Genomic DNA, 24,169 nt, shown 5'->3' on the forward strand with positions numbered 1-24,169 from the left:
AACAAAGCATTTGTACTTAAGTACTGTAGTTCCTCCCTGGATAGCTGCTGGGTGTCTTTGCACATTAGCTTGAGCGTGCTAGCATGCGGTATCAGTGCTGACTGAGATCCCTTGCTCTCCATAGTTCCTCGTTTAATCCTGACTAGGTCGGGTAAGAGCGAGTGGTCAGTGTCAACGCTGCTTGTATTTTCCAAGACAGTGGCGCTGCCTTCAGAGCTTTCTGCAGGCAGACAAATCTGCAATACACAGGCTGCACTTACACACTACGTTACTACATGCTGCAGATCTCTCTCTGGGTCTGGGACACTACCTATCATGGAGCCGAAACTGGATCCATGCTTCCTCCGAGACATGGGCAGTTAGCCAGCCGCTTTTCACCTGACAGAGGAAGCTTCACCGGTAGGACATAGCACGTGGGAGGTTCACGCTATTACAACCAGTTACCCTCCCTCTGAACAGGCGCCCTTAACGACCAGAGGAGGAACCACATTAGCAACCAGGATATTGCATGTTTTGGTTTAGGAGGTTCCTATATGAAGGAAGCCCCCGGGAGGCACCGGCATATGGGGTCAGTATAGTCTCATATCTATTGACCTCTGGCAGGGTTTTTCACGAATGCACATGCTTTGTTTCGCAGTTGTATTTCGGATTAATTAATGCACACAATCTATTTCACAAATGCACACGCTCTGGTTCACAAATGTAATTTTTATGCAAACTTGTAATATAAATTCGGAAATGCACACGCTCTGCTTCACAAATATTATTTTTATGCAAACTTGTAATATAAATTCGGAAATGCACACGCTCTGCTTCACAAATATTTTTTATCGAACTCACAGTCCCGTGGGAAGATCGAGTTGAGGAGGCTTATGAGCGCAAGAAAGCTAGGTATGCTGAAATGGCAGCAGAGGCAGAGCAGCGAGGTTGGAGGGCTCGAGTGCAGCCTGTAGAGGTGGGCTGCCGTGGTTTTGTGGCAAAGTCCGTTATTGCCCTACTAACTGAGTTGGGCATTCGGGGACGGAGCCTGAAACTTGCGGTTAGCAACATGTCTCAGGCAGCAGAACGAGCAAGTGAATGGCTGTGGCTAAGGAGGAAACATGCTAGCTGTGGCTAAGGAGGAAACATGCTAGCTGTGGCTAAGGAGGAAACATGCTAGCTGGGGAGCTCCATTCTGAGATGGGAACAACCCATCTCAGAATGGGCTGGATGGGATGTAGCCATTAGCTCTGTAGCTGTTGTAGTCTAGCGCAAATGTAAGGAGCCATGTGATCAGTGTTGGGGGTAACTCATTACAAAAGTAACATATTACATGTAATATATTACTTTTAGCAGTAACTCAGTAATATAACTTATTACTTATAGGATTTCAGTAATATTATACCAGTTACTTTGTCAAGTAAGTCAAGTTACAAATTGAGTTACATTTTATTAAATCAAAGCACATATTTAAAAAAGATACAATCATTTCCTAATCAAACTGTGTGTTTTTATGCAAATAACCACTACAGATGACAATAACACAGGAAAAGAATAACATTTAGAATTTTGGATTGTTTACACTGACTTCAAGGCGGTTAAAAAAATTTTTGGGATGGTTACGGGGCGGCGATGTCATTCTGCTGCTGCTGATGTTTTGGTAAAAGTAATGCAAAAGTAGTGTAATAAGTAACGAGTTACTCTACACAGAAAGTAATATTGTAAAGGAACGTATTACTTTCAAATGAAAGTAACTAGTAATATGTAGTATATTACATTTTGAAAGTAACTTGCCCAACACTGCATATGATTGGCTGAAAGCAAACACACCTGATTGGCTGATGAATCTGTCAATCAGAATCACATTTGATTGACAGCTTTATCAGCCAATGGTGACATTCGTTGACCTGCATGTCAGGGGAGTCTCAAAATTCACGACAACACAGAGGTTCACAAATGAGAAGCAGTTTGTAAATGCACATTGAGCAATTCGCATGATCTGTGAATTTATATTACAACTGTGCTTCAAAATAATATTTGTGAAGCAGAGCGTGTGCATTTCCGTATTCTCAAATACACTACTGCCGCATGCGCTAGGACGCGTCATCAGTGATGTTATCTGGGGTCGTAAGGTGTTTCGGGTCTGTCAACATCATACACCCTCGCCCAGTAGACCCAGCCGAGGCCAATTAAGACCCCGACTCGCGTCCCAGAAGCCGCTCACGGATCAGCCTTACTACTCTGTCTGCAACGTTGCCCGCGGGAGGGGTAAAAGAGAACCCAATCCGCTGCAATAGAGCTAGTGCTACGCCGCAGTATTGGCCCTTCGGTGCATGGAGGATCTAGGCTCTGTGGGTTACTCCCGGCCGTGCTCCTCCTTCGTCTCACCAGACCCTCCCGTGGCAAAGGCAATCCAGAGGCTGAGAGGATGCCTCAAGGACGCCTCAAGAGGGCCTGTGCGCTGCACGTCATTTACCTGCGTCGAGCACCTCGCTCTAGCCTGAATTTATATTACAAGTTTGCATAAAAATTACATTTGTGAACCAGAGCGTGTGCATTTGTAAAACAGATCGTGTGCATTAGTGAGTCCGAAATACAACTGCGAAACAAAGCATGTGCATTCGTGAAAAACCCTGCGAGAGGTCAATAGATATGAGACTATACTGACCCGATACGGGGAGAACATGCAAACTCCACACAGAAAGGCCCTTTTGATGACCCCACCCGGGCAGTGGGCACTCGAGGACATTCCTTCAGCGTTCACAGCGTCCCAGGTGGGAATTGAACCCAGGACCTTCGAGCTGTGAGGCGACAGCGCTTACCACTGCACTACGGTACCCCCCTCTATCTAACCTATCTAAATGCAAGAGGTCGTTCAAGCAATTTGAGATCGTGATTTATCAATTTCACATTCAGATTTTGGACCCTTGGACTCATAAAGCCCCCACGTGTGCTTAAATTTGCTCTGCTTGTCCTCAAACTGTACTCTCACTCAAAAGTTTTCTGCTTGGACAGATTTCCTGCACTCTCACAAATTTGAATGTGAGTGCATGAAATCTGTCCATAAAGAAAAGTTTTGAGCGGGAGCATAAAGTTTTGAGCGGGAGCAGTTTAAGGACAAGCAGAGTAAATCTGAGCACACGCGGGGGCTTTTTGAGTCCAAGGGTCCAAAATCTGAACGTGAAATTGATAAATCATGCTCTCAAATTTCATGAACAACCTCTTGCATTATGAGAGGTAAATAATTCCAAACTGGTCACGGAATCTTGGCCAATGATTGGCGAGTGTTGCTTTCACCATTTGCCAATCAGTAACGACTTTGCGATAAGGGAGGCCCACCCACCCTGAGACCGCCCCTAACTGGCTCCTGCAATTGAGCATTTCAAACCACTTGGTGCTACGACCTGTCACTTATTCAATTTCAAACCCCCTAGACCTGCCCTCTAATTACCAACTGTGGCTGTGAAGGGGCACAGACTCATTTATGTAGTATGTGGAGCGCCGTAACGCAACGTAATATTTGAGTCTGGGGAGAGACATTTGCCGTTTCTCAATAAGGGTTCTTGTGTGTTCTTGTGGTCCTGTGAAACGTCATCAGTCGCAGCCCAAGTACTGTTCCAATGCAAAGTTCACATTTTGCCAAGAACGCTTAAAATTCCTGGATGTGTTCTTGACATGCCCACTTCACCAAGGATGCTCTGGTTTTCTGACTTGTGTCAACTTGGCAAGGCACGTATCCCAGCATTCATTTCGGCATAAGCGGAGGCAGAACACAGCAGAGAAGACTAGGGGTGGGACAAAATATCGATACTCACGGTATCGCGATATTTCCACTTGCGATACGTTATCGATACACTGGCACCAATATGTTTATTTAATTTTTTTTTTTTTTTTTTTAATAAACAGGCTAAAATATTATGCTGTGTGTGGTAGTTGAAAGTTTGAAACATAGTTTCAAGTTGACGTTAATTTAAATGTTTGCTCATTAATATCTACTTTTAGAAATTATATAGGTAGGTAGGTTATATAGGTTTTCTTGTTTTAATAATAATAATAAAAAGACTTAATGTGTAACTTTTCCTCCGTGGTATCGAAAATGTTATGAGTGAGTGAGTGAACTCTGAGAGAGTTCATGTCAATTCTGCTAATAAATACATAATACCTGCTTCTTGCCTTTTAGGGGTATTTTTTTCTCTTCAGTTACACAGGTATCGTGATGTATCGTCTTCCAATATATCGATTATCGCAGAATCGCTGTATCGTGATAATATCGTTATCGAGGGCCAAGTATCGTGACCATATCGTATCGTGAGCTACTCAGCGATTCCCACCCCTAGAGAAGACGCCATAAGCTCCGGGAAAGTTTTTTACAATTTAAGTTTTACTTCATCACTAAATTAATTTCTGATGACTTTTGATGCCTACAAGCAGGGTAGTAGGTTTCAATACTTCGAAGAGCCCTCTCATTTGGCACTACATTTTCTCCCAACCGCAGAAGTATGTATTCCTAGGCAAAATGCATTCACAGGCTTGATTGCACAACAAATACAATACACAAATGTGGTGACGGTAAAGTAAAGCACTGAAAATGGTCAAAATCGAGCGTACATGTACACTGATATTGATTTGTTTAGGTGGGCGTTCTTTTAGGTGGCTAAATTACGTTGTAGTACCTGGCCCCCACAGCTACAGAGAGAAAGCCCGGTAGGCTGCTACTTCAGAGTGCCGAAACTCGATACACGGTGCGCTTAGCGTCCGAACGCTTTACCTAGTTCATTGACTGTATGGGACTAGCTCATAGGACCCCACTTCAAACAATCTGAAGTATCCCTTTAAAGTTCAAATTTCGCCTATGCTCCAACCTGGGTTACAGCGTAACCAACCAGTATTTGTAATTAGTTTTTTGTTTTTTCCTGACAACTTTTTGCTTTGACTATCTACCACAAATATCTGTACTTTCTACTCCTTACATTTTCAAAACAGGCTAGTTACTCTTAATTTAGTTTTAATGCACGAGAGAGAAAAACAATGTAACGTTTGTCTCTCCCAGCTTTCACGCTATTACCACTCCATCTCTTCATGCAGCGTCTAGATCGCTCGACCGCCTCTCTCTCTCTCTCTCTCTCTCTGTCTCTGTCTCTCTCGTGTGTCACATCACAGCAACAATCTAACATAACGAGAGAGGAGTAGATGTCATGATGTCATGTCATGATTTAATGAGATAATTGAACTTTTTCTGAGAAAAACCATCACACAAATTATTAATCAAAGTACAGTATAGTCTTTATACATCTTAAAACATGTTTGGGTGGGATCTTTTAATCTTTGAATTAGATTAATATGACATGAGGTTTCATTAGCTTTGCACAGGAACACCCGGTAGAAATACTTTTTACTTTGATACTTTATTACATGTCCTGTTCTCTTTTATTACTTTTACTTAAGTAATGTGTGTACTTTTTTCATCTCTGACTGCTAAACCTGTCTCACCTCTTCCTCTCACAGGGTATAAAGTATGTGATGATTCCTGAGGAGATGAAGGATTTCCAGTGGCTGCAGGGGCTTCTCAGTAATCAGAGAGTTCCCAGTGGACGATTCAAGAACCGCCAGTGAATATCTACCTCTACTCTACACACGCACGCACGCACGCACGCACGCACGCACGCACGCACGCACGCACGCACGCGCACACACACACACACACACACACACACACACACACACACACACACACACACACACACACACACATGTGTAATTTCACCACACTGGCCTGGTGATTACTGAGTATTGTCTTTACCTTCCAGGGCGAGGACATATTACGCTGGACACTTTAACGAGAGCCGCTTCTATGTTCTGCACCCAGACTTTCTCAGATATGTGCGCAACAGGTCAGCCTCCTTTCACCTTTAATCCTACGCAAGCCTGCCTCATACATGTGTGTCTATTATGCTGTTTAATGTGCGTGTGTGTGTGTGTGTGTGTGTGTGTGTGTGTGTGTGTGTGTGTGTGTGTGTGTGTGTGTTTTCATTGCTCACAGGTTCTTGAAGTCTGCACTCCTCAATGGTAGGCAATGGACTATATGCAGACCGACCAACGGGGCGTTCACTATCTTCCTGGCTATACAGACCTGTGATGTGGTAAGATAACATTACTCTCTTCCTGGCTATACAGACCTGTGATGTGGTAAGATAACATTACTCTCTTCCTGGCTCTACATACCTGTGATGTGGTAAGATAACATTACTCTCTTCCTGGCTCTACATACCTGTGATGTGGTAAGATAACATTACCGTAAATTCCGGACTATAAGCCGCGGCTTTTTTCCCGTTTTTTGGCCTTTTTTGCCCCCTGCGGCTTATATAACGGTGCGGCTTATCTATGGATTTTTCCAGCAAACGGCCACTCGGGAACCTCCAAAATCTATGGATGTTGGTATGAGGCAGAACGAGAGCAAGACAGACATTATGAGAGCGAGACCCTGATTGGATGATGTTGCAAAAAATGTGCCTCGCGACCTGATTGGAGCACTGTGCCACTACTCTCTCTCAGCCACTACGGTAAAATACCCTCCCTCCTCCCTCGCTCCGGGGGGAAAAAGGCAGCGATTGAGCCTGAAAGACAGTCTGAATGAAATTGAATGTAACATTCCCAATTCTATGTATTACATTCTAAAAAACTAACAGCAACATTTTGGAAGGCTAAGCCACACAACTAGCTCGTTGTAATCTAACATCATGCTTCAAAAGATGGAGAACTGGCTGTGTTACGACAATGGCGGCGATTGAGCCTGAAAGCCATGTCTGAGACAGTAGCGAGACAGGAACAACAACAGCAGCAGCAGCAAAGGATCATGCACAAACCCGAGACGAAAGGGACTGTCTGTCAGGGCGCGGACGACTGTGTCAGCAACTCCCTCCCGACTACCAGGAGAAAATTACAAACTTCGGCGAATTCACACAAAGAAAGATCAAGGAATATTCCATCGGACCGGAGCAGATCATAAATATGGATGAAGTGCCTTTGACGTTCGACCCGCCTCTCACTAGGACTGTTAACAAGAAAGGTGAATCGTCCATCACGTTGAGAACCACAGGTCACGAGAGAACGAATTTCACTTGTGTTCTTGGCTGCACAGCATCTGGAGTAAAGCTCCCGCCGATGGTGATTTTTAAGCATCTCACAATGTGTGATTTTGTCTGGGGATTAGTGACCTGACTTTTGTTTTGTTGAAATGTTAATAAATGGGAGCTTCCCCAAACAGCCATCTCTTTCCCGACAATCCCCTCTGTGCACGAAGCCTTACATATGGTAATTAAACATCAAAACACCCGCGGCTTATAGACCGGTGCGGCTTATATATGTAAAAAACAGTCAACTCTGCAGGTGCGGCTTATACACCGGTGCGCCTTATAGTCCGGAATTTACGGTACTCTCTTCCTGGCTCTACATACCTGTGACGTGGTAAGATAACATTACTCTCTTCCTGGTTCTACATACCTGTGATGTGGTAAGATAACATTACTCTCTTCCTGGCTCTACATTAGAGAGCTGCGCGGGCCTGAAATCTCAGCCCGAGCCCGCCCCGGCCCGTGACATGCAGGCCCGTGCCCGACCCGGCCTGGATGAGTCATGAAATTAATTGGCCCGAGCCCGTTGCGAGGCCCGACATCAATATCACGATATGACGACACATCTCTCTCTCCCTCTCTGTGCATGCTGCCGCGCCGCTGAACTCGTTGGTCCAAAACGTTGCTAGACTGTGTTGCCTATAGACAAACACTGCAGCTTTCTCTCTGTCTCTCTCTCCCCCTCTCACACACGCTACCGTGGCCTATCAAAATCCACACATGTCTCGAGAAAGAGAACGTTAGATCGTTTAATTGCCAACAGCAACAATGCCCACAAACTGAAACATTATGTCACTCAAGCATATCGAAATTAAAACAGCAGACTTACCGTTTATAGCTGCATTGAATAACGTCACATTAGTGTCCTCACAATGTATGGTAGATGGGTTCGTTTTGAACAGGTTGAAATGAGCTTTCCCTACTGCAGTGGGGACTGTTTAACTCTCCCCTCGCAAACTTTGTTTTATGTCCATCGATCTTATTTCTCTATCACGACACGGACACGGACACACGCGGCTTGTTTTGTTGTTGTTTTTTACGCTGACAGTGACAGCATGCTGACTGAACGGTGGATTGTGGACTGGAGTGGCAGACTAACGTCACGGTGAGGGTGTGTGTGTCTGTAGCCCTTTTCCCACATGCGTACCGGAAAATTACCTGTAAGTCAATATCGGACATTTCCCTGAATTTCCTTTCACACCTCAGCTTCGCAAGTGAGAATCTAGTCGTCAAATAGCCGGTATGTTGGGGGGTGGGGTGGGGTGCGGCGGAGCGGGCGGGGGGCGGGGGGCGGGGGAGAGTGGCCTGGGGTCTGTGCTGCAGGCCACTGAGGCCAGTCAGAAAACAACAACAAACACACATGGAGCCGGCGTCCACTCTTTTGATAATATTGCTGATGCGCTTTTTCCTCAAACGTAGACAGCGACGCAGACAAATTAAGGCGAAAATGGAAAGGGATATACGTGCGAACAGAAACAGATTCATGTTCGCAGTCTTCCGCTCAACATCGTGCAGAATATGAAGACCGGGGACAGATCATGACAGTGTTATGTACCTCTGCACTGCTGCGTGAGACTAGAGCCGTCTGGAAGCGAGAGAGACCAGGAGGGAATTTATTTTGGGAAGATGCTCTGAACAATTTTGACGACGTGGAATGGAAGCGTCCGTTCGACTACGTGCTGAGTCTGGTCCGACCCGCACGCAAGATCACCCGGTGGCGAAAACCACTGGAAGCGCGTTTGCGACTGGCAATAGTCCTTTGGTGGTACGCAACACCAGGGGAATATCGAACAATCAGCTGTGTATTTGGTGTTGGACTGTCTACTGTGTGCATTGCAACCTGGTCCGCGAAGTCACAGCCCACTGATAGCGGAAAATGACTGGACCCCTTTCTCACCTGTCTGTCTATCGCGGCATACCGCTCTTCTGACTTGCTCAAAACTGGTGAAATGGCCGCGACGACGGGGTCGCGCTTATACCGGCACGGCGCCTTTCCCACATGCAGGCATTTGACCACGTTCCGGTCATTTTGCGGTACAAAGCGCATGTGGGAAAAGGGCTTGTGTGTGTGTGTGGCTGTGACTGGGCGAGTGTCTGTGCAGTGTGTGCTCCTCCTCTTTGTGTGACTGCTCTGCTGTGTAAAATCAAGCGAGTAATACAACGTTATTTTATTTAATTATTGAAAAACGGCCCGACCCCGGCCCGGCCCGGACCTATTAATTAAAAAAAAAGAAAAAACGAGCCCGGCCTTGGCCCGTATTGGCAGGCCCGAGGGGCCCGCGAGGGTACCCTCGGGTTTGCAGCTCTCTACTCTACATACATGTGATGTGGTAAGATAACATTACTCTCTTCCTGGCTCTACATACCTGTGATGTGGTAAGATAACATTACTCTCTTCCTGGCTCTACATACCTGTGATGTGGTAAGATAACATTACTCTCTTCCTGGCTCTACATACCTGTGATGTAGTAAGATAACATTACTCTCTTCCTGGCTCTACATACATGTGATGTGGTAAGATAACATTACTCTCTTCCTGGCTCTACATACCTGTGATGTGGTAAGATAACATTACTCTCTTCCTGGCTCTACATACCTGTGATGTGGTAAGATAACATTACTCTCTTCCTGGCTCTACATACCTGTGATGTGGTAAGATAACATTACTCTCTTCCTGGCTCTACATACCTGTGATGTGGTAAGATAACATTACTCTCTTCCTGGCTCTACGTACCTGTGATGTGGTAAGATAACATTACTCTCTTCCTGGCTCTACATACATGTGATGTGGTAAGATAACACTACTCTCTTCCTGGCTCTACATACCTGTGATGTGGTAAGATAACATTACTCTCTTTCTGGCTCTACATACCTGTGATGTGGTTAACATTACGGAATATTACGGCTTAAGGTGCCTTTCTGCAATTCATTCTCGATGGTAAGGACGTGTAGGAGCGCTCCTCTTCCCAGCCCTCCACCTGGCGTTTAGCGCTCTCGGCGGCTAGTGTTTTTGGGCGGAGCGCTCTGCGCGCCTCAAGCAGGAAATATTGGACTTGGGGGAACACTGTCTATGGACACGGCCCCTAAGGATGTAAAAAATTAGGCATCCTAATTTGCCTAATAGGTAATATGATAGATAGATAGATAGATAGATAGATAGATAGATAGATAGATAGATAGATAGATAGATAGATAGATAGATAGATAGATAGAGTACTTTATTCATCCCCGTAGGGAAATTCTGGCATTACAGCAGCAGTAGCATCAATGACAGCAACAACTAATTAAACAATAAAAAGTTACACAAATTCCCGTAGGTAAGGTGCAGAGCAAAAACAGCAGTATCAACATATTGCTAGAAAGAAGCAAGAAACAATACAATACGTAAATATGCAAACAATATATACAACTTTACCTCCACCGCCGTTACATCTTTAATTTCCCAGAAACTGTAAGTATATTAAATAATACTATTATTTCTATGACTAAAGCTGTACACTGTTTGATCATTTATATTATAATTGCAATGACTATGCCGTACCCTGTATGGCATATTATATTACATGGTATTATAGCTATGACTATGCATTGTGAGTGTGCAAAGTGCAACGTGGGCATGAGTGTGCACTGTGCATGTGCAGTATGGATTCAACATTCAGGAGGGTCATTATAGGAGGGGAGGGAGGGGGGAGAGAGGGAGGGGTAGGGAGAGGAGGGCCCTCCTCTTTCGGCATGTCCAGGAGTTATTGTATATTGTTATTGCGGTGGGCACGAAAGACCTCCTGTAACGGTCCTTGCTGCAGGGGAGCTGACGGAGCCTCTGACTGAAACCGCTCCGTTGTCCAGCCAGCAGGTCGTGTAGGGGGTGTGTCTGGTCATCCATGATTTTAAGTATTTTTTTTAATATACCATGGTGAATGATACAAAAGCCTATGAGCAACATAAAACAATCTGTACATGTATGGAATGTATTCATATACTGAATGTCAAAGACTAGATCGTTATAATTTAGCAAGTCAATTTGGTCCGATCTAATCTTGGTCTCTCTCTCTCTCTCTCTCTCTCTCTCTCTCTCTCTCTCTCTCTCTCAGGTTGATGCATATGGATTCATGACAGAGGACTGGTTTAAATACTCCAAATACTATGTGGAAAGACCAGCGGTTAAAGAAGTTAAAACCAGAGTAAGCTTCTATGCCAAGCATGACTACGTCATGGAAATGAAGGCATGGAAAAAACTGCACAATGCTAAAATCATCAGGCTTTATCAAAGAGGATAATGATAAAATGGCACATTTTTTCTCCACTTGGGGATATTCAGGTGCCACAGCGGCAACTGGCAGAACAGTACCAAGGAAAACAAGTACGTTAATAAAAGAAAAGAGATAATATATGGTAATGTACATAGAGTAATATAATGCTTGGGCAAAACATGGTTGGTGCACATGTGTAGGAGCAGGGCTGCATGTGCGGCCGGGTTAAAGACCCGCCAGCCACCGTTCACATCACATGGTATCAATTGATTGTTTGCCTGGCCCAACTGACATTGATAAGCAGTGCAACTCCACGCATTGCGCTCAACATTTTAAAGTATTTTAACTTCTAACAGCCACACTGTAAAGACTGAGCAGCCCTTCACCGCTTATTAACGACAGCTGCTCTTTTAAAGAAGAACAACATGTCGAAGGAGAGAGACTTGGCGTGTGTTCGATCTGAAAACGGTGTGCACCGTTTTGCTACGGTTTCCAGGTTGAACGTCATTATTCAACGCACCACTGTTTCTGTTTAAGTAAATGTTTTGCTACATGTTGTTGGAAAACTCAACATAATATCCAAATTAACAATAGTCTAGAACCTTACGTTACATTACCCCTGGATAGATCCAGAAGACTATGTGCCCAGTTGAGAACTGATACCTCCCTCTGGCAATTGAGGTGGGCAGGTTCAATTCTATTGCTGAGGAGGAGAGACTTTGGGCCCTATCTTCCCAACGGTGGTAATTTTGCGTTAGCGCCCATTTTGCGCTGGAATAACGCTGCGCAAAGCCCTAATTGTGGGCATGTCGGCCCGCTGCGCTTCACGTCATCGACGAGGGAAGTGGAGAGGGCTATTGCGGTGCTATTAAACGTATAATGGTTGGAAAAGATCAACATTTGCTTTTTATTTTCTCCTACCCTCTCCTACCTAAAGTAATCTAATGTTACACCACAGACCTGTATGGTCGGGAATTATGTAGCCTAATAAAACCAGAGAAACGAATTCTCATTTTTAAATCAAGATGTGTTTTTTCTGCAATGTAGGCTATAGTTGAAAATCAATGTGGCATTCTGAGGAGGGAAGAGTCTCTGCGTGCGCGAAGTGTTGGAGAGCGAGAGACATCCATGCCGTGCGTATGTATCCAAGCAAGGATTTCCTGCACTGCACGGAGAATACTGTGTGCGCTCAGGCGTACACCTGGCGTAGTGGGGTTGTTTGCGCTAAGACCAGCTATTTGCTGGCGTTAAAATTGAGAGCACCCAAGGCCCCTTTTTCTAACACATTGCGCTGGAATGCCTATTTTGGAACGGGCAACGTCCAAACCTCTCTTTGCGCTCGGAACATACCGACAGTATCTTCCCCAGAGCGCTAAATGACACTTGCGTGAGACGGATGATAGGCTAGAGGCCCACGGAGACTCCTGGGCCACGCCTACACCTGTGTCTGCCTTTAGACCCCAGCGCAAAACTGGACGGTGGAGGCACACGATAGCTTAAGACACAGGGAAGATAGCAATAAGAGGCGTGCAAACGGCAGCGCAAACGATAGCGCCGTACGAAGATAGGGCCCTTTGTGTACTGTATGTGAACTGGGTGTTGTGGAAGATTAATTTAAATTTTTGTTTCATTGTTCATATATGAGGAACCAAGACTGCCTTTATTTAAGTTAATGCAAAATAAGAAACCTGAATTATTCTGGTCAGGAGATGATGGTAACTTGTAATGGCTATTCAGAGAGGAAGTCTTCAGTTTGGTCAGTTTTATTGGGAGAGCCTGGAAACTGCATGGAGAAGTTGTTGATTTGATTATATGATTGTTTTGTACATGTATGGATACACTTTTTCTAACTTGCTTGTGTCTGTGTCTTGTAAGCCCATACAGGCTGGGCACCCCGTGGTGCACGACATAAATAAAACATTATCTATCTATCTGTCTGTCTGTTTGTCTGTCGATTTATCTATACTACTCAGATTTAGAGGTTTTGATTTGTGGTGTACAATAACTTCTTTGCTGCCTAAAATGGAGCCAGTCAGCCTCAGACCCTGACTTTAGCCTTAAGCCAGGCCTTGTTTCTCTTGTATAAGAGTCTAGATCAGGGGTGGCCAGGGGTTTTTAAGTGGCCCGCCATAAATTTAGAAAGAGAAAAAAAATGCTTATTTTTTTGGCCGGTGAAGCTTTTTTTGTTTTTTTGTTTTTCCATTTGAAACTTTGAAATTTTGGGAACGATTTGGGAGTTAGCCAGTCCCAGTTTAGGTCGCTGAGCAAAACAATTTCCTTGTACTCAAGTTGAGATCAAAGATGTGACAAGGATGAGAAGGACTCATTTACAGCTGTCAAGAACAACACCCAAGTATTTACAGCATACTGTAGCTGTCCACAAGCTCAATGTCAGTCACTTTGATGCTGGTTAGTACGGACTAGGAGGAGTCTTTCTATAGCTGATCATCATGTCTTTAGTTTGAGACACATTTAGTTGTAGAAAGGACGATTTATATTAGCTACTAATAAAGGCAATACATTGCATGCATTTATGACATGATTTGCTAAAAGGAGGATGAAGTGTTAAAGACAGCGACCTGTAAAGCTGGTCCTGTATGTCTCAAACCACCTTTGACCGTGATTTTGGAATGAAACCAAGCAGGTATGGATGTTGTAACAGGTGTGTGTGTGTGTGCGTGCGTGCGTGCTTGCCTCATGTAGGCTACATGCACCTTGTTTTATTTTTACCTGCGTATGAATGCAGTTGAGGTGACTGTGGCAGGGCGTGAACATGACACTGGAGCCAACCTGGACTTAGACTCATTTCTCCAACAGAACTCGGTGCGTTCAGGTCCACGGACAAAATTCTGGAGGTATGGCGTTTCAACATTTCAGGATAATTTTTCCTGTCCTGTTGGCGGTCTCGGTCTGCATCATGCTTTACATGCTGTCATGGGAATTTATATCACAAAGGATCAAGTAAGTTGTTGAAAGATTGTTATCAGTGGTCAATTTGTACACACATTGCAAAGGGGATGGCGGGGTCAAACTGTTTTTGCTCCAAGTGAAATGTGTTATGGTGACTCATGATTCAGTAGGTGGCTGGTTGGCTTTACACATACTGTAGGCTACTGATGCACACAGCACATGCGCCTCATGACAAACGAGGAAGTGACTTTGGTTATACTCTACGTAATACTAACGTAACTTTGGATTATTATCTCCTCGTGTGGTGAGCACACGAGTCACACCATGTACATGTGATGGTTTTTGGGATGTTGGAATGTGCATTTTGGGCGACTGAACGGGAGTAGGCCAAAATCGCATAGACTGCCATTGTAGCGCTAAGCTATTGTCAGTGAAGGCTCTACCACAGTTTGTATTGCACACAGATTGAAAAGAAAGCCATGAACATTCTAGTTTTAATATAGGCAATATGGCAACCCATACGGAAGAGGCATATATACACATATATGTAGTAAACATACATGTAGTATATGTTCATATAAGTATTCAACATATATCCACATATATATCCAGGATATATGTGCATATATGTGCATATGTATCACAATATATGAACATGTATGGAATTGGAACGTTTCATATATGGTCCATATATGTTAGTCCTATATAATTATATATGTGCATACATGTATAGATTGTATATGGACACATATGGTAATTAATTATATGTACATTTGTATGCATTGACACTATATGGACATATATGCTTAATACATATAAAACTATATATGAATAATAACTATACATACATATATGTTTTATTTTATATGAACATATATGACTATTACCTGTGTATAACTGTATGTATTTACCTGTATTCGACATATATCCACCTATATATCCAGGATATGCGTGCATATATGTGCATATATATCACAATAGATGAACATGTATGGAATTGGAACGTTTCATATATGGTCCATATATGTTTGTCCTTTATAATTATATATGTGCATACATGTATAGATTGTATATGGACACATATGGCAATTAATTATATGTACATTTGTATGCATTGACAGTATACGGGCATATATGGTTAATACATATATAACTATATATGAATAATAACTATACATACATATGTTTTATTTTATATGAACATATAATACTATTACCTGTGTATAACTGTATGTATTTATCTGTATTCGACATATATCCACCTATATATCCAGGATAGATGTGCATATATGTGCATATATATCACAATATATGAACATGTATGGAATTGGAACGTTTCATATATGGTCCATATATGTTTGTCCTATATAATTATATATGTGCATACATGTATAGATTGTATATGGACACATATGGCAATTAATTATATGTACATTTGTATGTATTGACACTATACGGGCATATATGGTTAATACATATAAAACTATATATGAATAATAACTATACATACATATATGTTTTATTTTATATGAACATATATGACTATTACCTGTGTATAACTGTATGTATTTATCTCTATTCGACATATATCTCTATTCGACACCGTCAACCACAGTGTGCTCCTCTCTAAATTGTCCAGCTTCAATTTTTCTGCTGAGGCCATTAAGTGGGTTGAATCATATCTGTCTCACCGGGAGCAGTGCACTGTGGTTGGCGGTGTCAGCTCCCCTTACCTGAGCTGTCCAGTAGGGGTCCCCCAAGGGTCAATTTTGGGCCCAATTTTCTTTTCCCTGTATATTAATGATCTTCCAGATTACTGTTTTAATGTAGATGTCCAGCTTTATGCTGACGACACAGTTATTTTCACAAGGGCTAAAAACCCAGTGGAGGCGGCACGTGTCCTATCTTCAGCTCTCTCTCATATTCAGGCATGGCTAACTAAATCTTGTCTCGTGCTGAATGCAAAAAAAACCGTTTGTATGTTCTTTTCTAAAAAAAACATTGCACCTTCGTGCTCCAATGTTTTCCTGGGGTCAGAGGAATTATCAGTAGTTAACGAGTTTAAATACTTAGGCGTGATGCTGGACTCCAATTTAACGTTCAGCAATCACATTAAAATGATCTCCAAAAAAATTAAATTCCACCTGTATAATTTCAGACAAATAAGGAGCTGTCTGTCCACAGACGCTGCGTTTTTATTTTTACACTCAATGATCCTTTCGCATCTGAACTATTGTATAACTAGCTGGTCGCTGACAGGAGTAACCATCCTCAAACCAGCCGAACTACTCTATAAAAAAGCCCTGAAAATACTAGATAAAAAACCCTTTTCTCATCACCACTGCCATATCATACGTAAATATGGCATGCTAAGTTTTGAGAACTTTAGAAATTTCACCTCTGCCTGTCTAATATACAAAGTTCTACATGGACTGGCGCCGCCTCCTCTTGCTGACTTCATCAAATATCGTGCGACCGCCAATTCGACCCGTGTCACCCGGGCCATTACGAACAAGGTCTGTGAGGTCCCCTTTAGAAAAACTTCCTTTAGTCAGAGGACCCTGTCCTTCATGGGAAGCACTCTCTGGAATAATCTACCTCCCTCGATCAGAGAATGCCCGAGTCTCGCCACCTTCAAAGGCCAGTTGAAAATATGGCTCAGATCAAACCAACAATGTGATCACAATTAACATTTGCCATGTTTTGCAGCATGCTCTGTGTGTTTTATTTATTTTATTTATTTTAGGTCTTACTAACCTTTTATATTACTAATTTCTTTTTGGTATTATTAACTGTGTGTTTTAATCATTTTTGGTTTTACTAACTTTCTGTACTTTTAATCTTTGTTGTATTATTAATTTTTCTTTCGCTTTCATGATTACATCAACCTGCCATGGGACTACAGGTGGAAACTAGCCCTTGGGCTACAACCTGACATATTTACTGTACGGCTGTACTGTTCATCAATGTGTAAAGTCCCATTCTTTAAATAAATGAATCTGAATCTGAATCTGAATATATCCACCTATATATCCAGGATATATGTGCATATATATCACAATATATGAACATGTATGGAATCAAAACACATATCTCTTAATTAAAAGAGATGTCATTTTCCAAATTATTTTTGATTGAACAACATCTCAGAAGTGAAACCCACCATGAAAATGGTTAGTTTTGTGCAAGACTTCCAGCACTACTGGATATTTTCAAGGTTTGTCCAGTGTGCATGAGATTTAAAAATAAGGGTTTTTTGACAGTGGAGTCATTAAAATGCCCCACAGTCTATATTATGGTTTTAGTGTAAACATTATATATTATATATGATTTAGAAGCTCATCGTAAAGCTGATTCCAAATATATAATTTAAAAGCTTCATAAATTAAATCCTGTGGAGTTATTAACCATATTAGATCCCTAATCTCTGCCCCAAATGCATCATGGGACTTCCATGCAAATTCTGGAGAAATGTTCACGCCCCCTCCAACCAGTCTCTCTGCTGCACCCTGGATTACTTACATGAACATAGATGATCACATGTATGAGAATACTCATATATGTTAATTGCTTATATGAGCATACCTGCTGACATATGTCAGTAAAGTCATGTTAATTGCTGATATACACATATATGTAGACATATGTAAGTAAAGTCTTCTATGTTAATTGCTGATATACACATATATGTAGACATATGTAAGTTTAACCCTATATGTTCAATGCGTACACAAACATATATGATTACATGTATGAGAATATCTGCATATGTTAACTGATTATATGAGCATATATGTTGACATACATAATAGTAATCATATATGTTTAATGCTTATACGAACACATATTTTGATATGGAAGAGAATAACATATATGTGTGTTGCTTGTATTTGCATATATGCGGAAATATGTAGAAATATTCTTATATGTTAATTGCTTATATGTACATATATCTAAACATATGCGAGAATAACCCTGTATGTCCATTACTTGTATGAACATATATGATCACATGTATGAGAATACTCATATGTTAATTGCTTATATGAGCAAACATGCTTGCATATGTAAGTAAATTCTTATATGTTAATTGCTGATATGCACATATATGTAGACATATGTAAGTTTAACCCTATATGTTCAATGCTTACACAAACATATATGATTACATGTATGCGAACATCCGCATATGTTAATTGATTATATGAGCATATATGTTGACATACGTAATAATAATCATATATGTTTAATGCTTAAATGCACACATATTTTGATATGCAAGAGAATAACATATATGTGTGTTGCTTGTATTTGCATATACGCAGAAATATGTAGAAACATTCTTATATGTTAATTGCTTATATGTACATATATCTAAACATAATAGAATAACCTTGTATGTCCATTACTTGCATGAACATATATGATCACAAGTATGACAATACTCATATATGTTAATTGCTTATATGAGCATACATGCTTACATATGTAAGTAAATTCTTATATGGTAATTGCTGATATGCACATATATGTAGACATATGTAAGTTTAACCCTATATGTTCAATGCTTACACAAACATATATGATTACATGTATGCGAACATCCGCATATGTTAATTGATTATATGAGCATATATGTTGACATACGTAATAATAATCATATATGTTTAATGCTTATATGCACACATATTTTGATATGCAAGAGAATAACATATATGTGTGTTGCTTGCATTTGCATATATGCAGAAATATGTAGAAATATTCTTATATGTTAATTGCTTATATGTACATATATCTAAACATATGCAATAATAACCCTGTATGTCCATTACTTGCATGCACATATATGATCACATGTATGAGAATACTCATATATGTTAATTGCTTATATGAGCATACATGCTTACATATGTAAGTAAATTCTTATATGTTAATTGCTGATATGCACATATGTGTAGACATATGTAAGTTTAACCCTATATGTTCAATGCTTACACAAACATATATGATTACATGTATGCGAACATCCGCATATGTTAATTGATTATATGAGCATATATGTTGACATACGTAATAATAATCATATATGTTTAATGCTTAAATGCACACATATTTTGATATGCAAGAGAATAACATATATGTGTGTTGCTTGTATTTGCATATATGCAGAAATATGTAGAAATATTATTATATGTTAATTGCTTATATGTACATATATCTAAACATATGCAAGAATAACCCTATATGTCCATTACTTACATGAGCATATATGATCACATGTATGGGAGTACTCATATATGTTAATTGCTTATATGAGCATACATGCTTACATATGTAAGTAAATTATTATATGGTAATTGCTGATATGCACATATATGTAGGCATATGTAAGTTTAACCCTATATGTTCAATGCTTACACAAACATATATGATTACATGTATGCGAACATCCGCATATGTTAATTGATTATATGAGCATATATGTTGACATACCTAATAATAATCATATATGTTTAATGCTTATATGCACACATATGTTGATATGCAAGAGAATAACATATATGTGTGTTGCTTGTATTTGCATATATGTGGAAATATGTAGAAATATTCATATATGTTAATTGCTTATATGTACATATATCTAAACATATGCAAGAATAACCCTGTATGCCCATTACTTGCATGCACATATATGATCACATGTATGAGAATACTCATATATGTTAATTGCTTATATGAGCATACATGCTTACATATGTAAGTACATTCTTATATGTTAATTGCTGATATGCACATATGTGTAGACATATGTAAGTTTAACCCTATATGTTCAATGCTTACACAAACATATATGATTACATGTATGCGAACATCCGCATATGTTAATTGATTATATGAGCATATATGTTGACATACGTAATAATAATCATATATGTGTAATGCTTATATGCACACATATTTTGATATGCAAGAGAATAACATATATGTGTGTTGCTTGTATTTGCATATATGCGGAAATATGTAGAAATATTATTATATGTTAATTGCTTATATGTACATATATCTAAACATATGCAAGAATAACCCTATATGTCCATTACTTACATGAGCATATATGATCACATGTATGGGAGTACTCATATATGTTAATTGCTTATATGAGCATACATGCTTACATATGTAAGTAAATTATTATATGGTAATTGCTGATATGCACATATATGTAGGCATATGTAAGTTTAACCCTATATGTTCAATGCTTACACAAACATATATGATTACATGTATGCGAACATCCGCATATGTGAATTGATTATATGAGCATATATGTTGACATACGTAATAATAATCATATATGTTTAATGCTCATATGCACACATATTTTGATATGCAAGAGAATAACATATATGTGTGTTGCTTGCATTTGCATATATGCGGAAATATGTAGAAATATTCTTATATGTTAATTGCTTATATGTACATATATCTAAACATATGCAAGAATAACCCTGTATGTCCATTACTTGCATTAACATATATGATCACATGTATGAGAATACTCATATATGTTAATTGCTTATATGAGCATACATGCTTACATATGTAAGTACATTCTTATATGTTAATTGCTGATATGCACATATGTGTAGACATATGTAAGTTTAACCCTATATGTTCAATGCTTACACAAACATATATGATTACATGTATGCGAACATCCGCATATGTTAATTGATTATATGAGCATATATGTTGACATACGTAATAATAATCATATATGTTTAATGCTCATATGCACACATATATTGATATGCAAGAGAATAACATATATGTGTGTTGCTTGTATTTGCATATATGCGGAAATATGTAGAAATATTCTTATATGTTAATTGCTTATATGTACATATATCTAAACATATGCTAGAATAATCCTATATGTCCATTACTTACATGAGCATATATGATCACATGTATGGGAGTACTCATATATGTTAATTGCCTATATGATCATATATGTCAATTTATATTTGGATCACATATATGATCCTCACATATATATGCATATATCTCAGGTGGGTTTGTATGCAAAGTGCATACATGTACATGTATGTGACATATATGTGGACCTTGTGTCGGATGTATGTCCATATATGTGTATATATGCCTCTTCCGTATGGGAAATGGCTAAACTCACAAAAAGTTGGCCTATCCCTTTAACTTCCTCTAGAGCTAACCATATTTTCAACTTAAAGGTCCATAGCATATAGTGTTTCATCACAGTCGGTCTCAACTTTCAAATTAAAACTCCTCTTGCGTTTCATTACGGTAAAAACACATTTTTGACAGGAAATAATTACCGAGATCGGGACCTCCCTGTCCTCAATGGTAGCTACGGCCATGCTTAAAGACCCCTAAAGTCATGTTTCAAGATGTATATAAAATACTCTACTTTGAATAATAATTTGTGTCTGATGGTTTTTCCCACAAAAAAGGTTAAATTATCTTGTTAAAATCCTTAAAATTACTTTCCCTCCTTCTCCCTAAGAATGGCCGCACCGCAGATTTATGCCTCCGCCTTTAGTTCATTCTTGAGTCCAAATTGCCATTTGAGGCAAATTTGAAGAAATTCCATCAAGACATTCCTGAGATATCGCGTTAACAAGCTTGAAAATGGCATTCGAGAGGTCACAGTGACATTGAAATTTGACCACCAAAATCTAATCAGATCATCCTTGAGTCTAAGTCGATGTGTGAGGAAAATTTGATTAAATTCCGTCAAGGCATTATGAGATATCGCGTTAACAAGCTTGAAAATGGCATTCGAGAGGTCACAGTGACCTTGACCTTTGACCACCAAAATCTAATCAGATCATCCTTGAGTCTAAGTCGATGTTTGAGGCAAATTTGATGAAATTCCGTCAAGGCGTTCCTCAGATATCAGGTTAACGAACATCGGACGGACGGACGGACGGACGGATGGATGTACGGACGTAGGGACGGACGGACGGACAACCCGGATCCATAATGCCTCCGGCCTGGCTATCGCCGGCGGAGGCATAAAAACCAAAGCAACCAATCAGGGTGCTCTAGAACCTAGCTAATCACAGCATACCACACAGGCTTTCAACACATTCTCACTCCCAGCTCATGACTTGATGACAAGAAGGGTTCCTGACCGATCTGCAGTATATGAAGAGTTGGGAGTGAGAATGTGTTGGGGCTTTAACTTCTGAATACTGCATAGTGATTGGCTCCAGGATTCATGATGTCAAATCATGTTGGTTGAAAATTGCCTTTTCAGTGAGCTCAGAGAAACTGGTCAGACGGTCAAGACGGACAGCACCACTCCACCTGGAGGTGCAGGTTCCCTCCAGGAGACTCCCATGCCTCTCCTCTTCAAAAAGGACTTTAAGAAGCTGCCTCAGTGGGATTTTGAAGATGTGTATAACCTGGATACCCGACCCAGACAGACAGTAAGCAGACTATAGCAAGACCCTTGCAGCATTAAAACATGGGAATGTAGCCTCAGAATTCGACTACTCATTCGTTTCACTCAATCATAGTCTCACACAAGGACCCTGTATTTTCACTGTGGGCTGCATTTGCAAAGGCCCTACTTTTTCATACATGTAGCAATCACAATAAGACAGTACTTGCCTTACACACAAGGTTGTCCATCAAGTCGGGCTATTCATGTTCTTAAATATTGCGTAGTTTCCAATTCTGAGCCATTTATGTCATGCCAGAGGCTGTGATTTCTGTTCTTCCAGATGTAATGACGGGTTTCCACCTGTAGCCACAGCAGAGAGGGCGCTGTTTCCCTGGGAAGTGGAAGAACAACAATGGCCATTTTCAATGGAAAAGACAGGCAGAGACAGCCTCTGGTATGACAAAAAATAGATCAGAATTGGAAACAACACAATATTTAAGAACACGAATAGCCCGGTTCAGTAGACAACAACCTTGTGTTTAAGGCAAGTACTGTTTTATTGTGATTGCTACATGTATGTAAAAGTAGGGCCTTTGCAAATGCAGCCCACAGTGAAAATACGGGGTCCTTATGTGAGACTATGATTGAGTGAAACAAATGAGTAGTTGAATTCCGAGGCTAGGGAATAAACAAGGCTGATATCTTCTGGCAAAGTGCTTGTGTGGTGTGACCTGCTTATATTTGTTTTTCAGCTGTCCTCTGTAACCCTCACCCTCTGTAACCCTCTGCCTCTGTAACGCTCTGTTACCCTCACCCTCTGTAACCATCTCCCTCTGTAACCCTTTGCCTCTGTAACCCTCACCCTCTGTAACCCTCTGCCTCTGTAACCCTCACCCTCTGCCTCTTCCTTCAATCAGTCATTGAAACAAACTGCATTTATGTGACGATTGATTGACCCATCCTCTCTTTCTCCACTGCATGGAGCTCTCTCAAACAATCAGTAGGTTTAACCAAAAAATGAGTATGATGACACATTTTCTAATCTCAATGTTTGCCTGTTAGATTCATGTATTATACTGTATTTTCTTTGCCACTGTCAGACCTGTCCCCAGTCTCTACAGAAGAGTGAGGATCCCAGCTTCAAGCAGGCTTTCATCCCCAACGTGCTTCTGTTCATGCACAAAGACAATCTCAACATGAGCGAGTGGAACAGACTTTCCCATTTCAACAACCCCTTTGGTTTCATGCAGTACAGCCACGACGGTACGGGCACGTGTGTGTGTGTGTGTGTGTGTGTGTGTGTGTGTGTGTGTGTGTGTGTGTGTGTGTGTGTGTGTGTGTGTGTGTGTTTGTTGTGCGTGTCTCCTTGGCATAGTAGTATAAAACAGTGAAAGAGACACGCACATCCAAAAATCCAAAAAGTGCTGGGCCCAATAAAAACAGCAGTGAAAGAGAAAGGAGAGGCCGCA

At 40.7% G+C, this 24,169-nt stretch overlaps 2 protein-coding genes across 2 annotated transcripts in view; both read left to right on the forward strand.

The window, feature by feature from the left end:
- The window catches only part of LOC310789570 (alpha-N-acetylgalactosaminide alpha-2,6-sialyltransferase 1-like), a 29,597-nt gene extending 16,326 nt beyond the window's left edge, over positions 1–13,271 (forward strand). Inside the window, exons 6-9 of the mRNA XM_083651212.1 lie at positions 5,485–5,588; positions 5,787–5,870; positions 6,020–6,119; positions 11,201–13,271. Coding sequence (XP_083507338.1) covers positions 5,485–5,588; positions 5,787–5,870; positions 6,020–6,119; positions 11,201–11,386 — 474 coding nt within the window. The 3' untranslated portion in view covers positions 11,387–13,271. The remainder of the gene's footprint in view (positions 1–5,484; positions 5,589–5,786; positions 5,871–6,019; positions 6,120–11,200) is intronic.
- A 910-nt stretch (positions 13,272–14,181) lies between these two features.
- LOC310789572 (alpha-N-acetylgalactosaminide alpha-2,6-sialyltransferase 1-like) overlaps positions 14,182–24,169 on the forward strand; it is a 29,957-nt gene continuing 19,969 nt past the window's right edge. The window contains exons 1-3 of the mRNA XM_083651215.1: positions 14,182–14,320; positions 22,572–22,743; positions 23,801–23,963. Of these exons, the coding sequence (XP_083507341.1) occupies positions 14,217–14,320; positions 22,572–22,743; positions 23,801–23,963 (439 nt within the window). The 5' untranslated portion in view covers positions 14,182–14,216. The remainder of the gene's footprint in view (positions 14,321–22,571; positions 22,744–23,800; positions 23,964–24,169) is intronic.

This window comes from Poromitra crassiceps (genome assembly GCF_964638095.1).
Source record: "Poromitra crassiceps genome assembly, chromosome: 14".
Lineage (NCBI taxonomy): Eukaryota > Metazoa > Chordata > Actinopteri > Beryciformes > Melamphaidae > Poromitra > Poromitra crassiceps.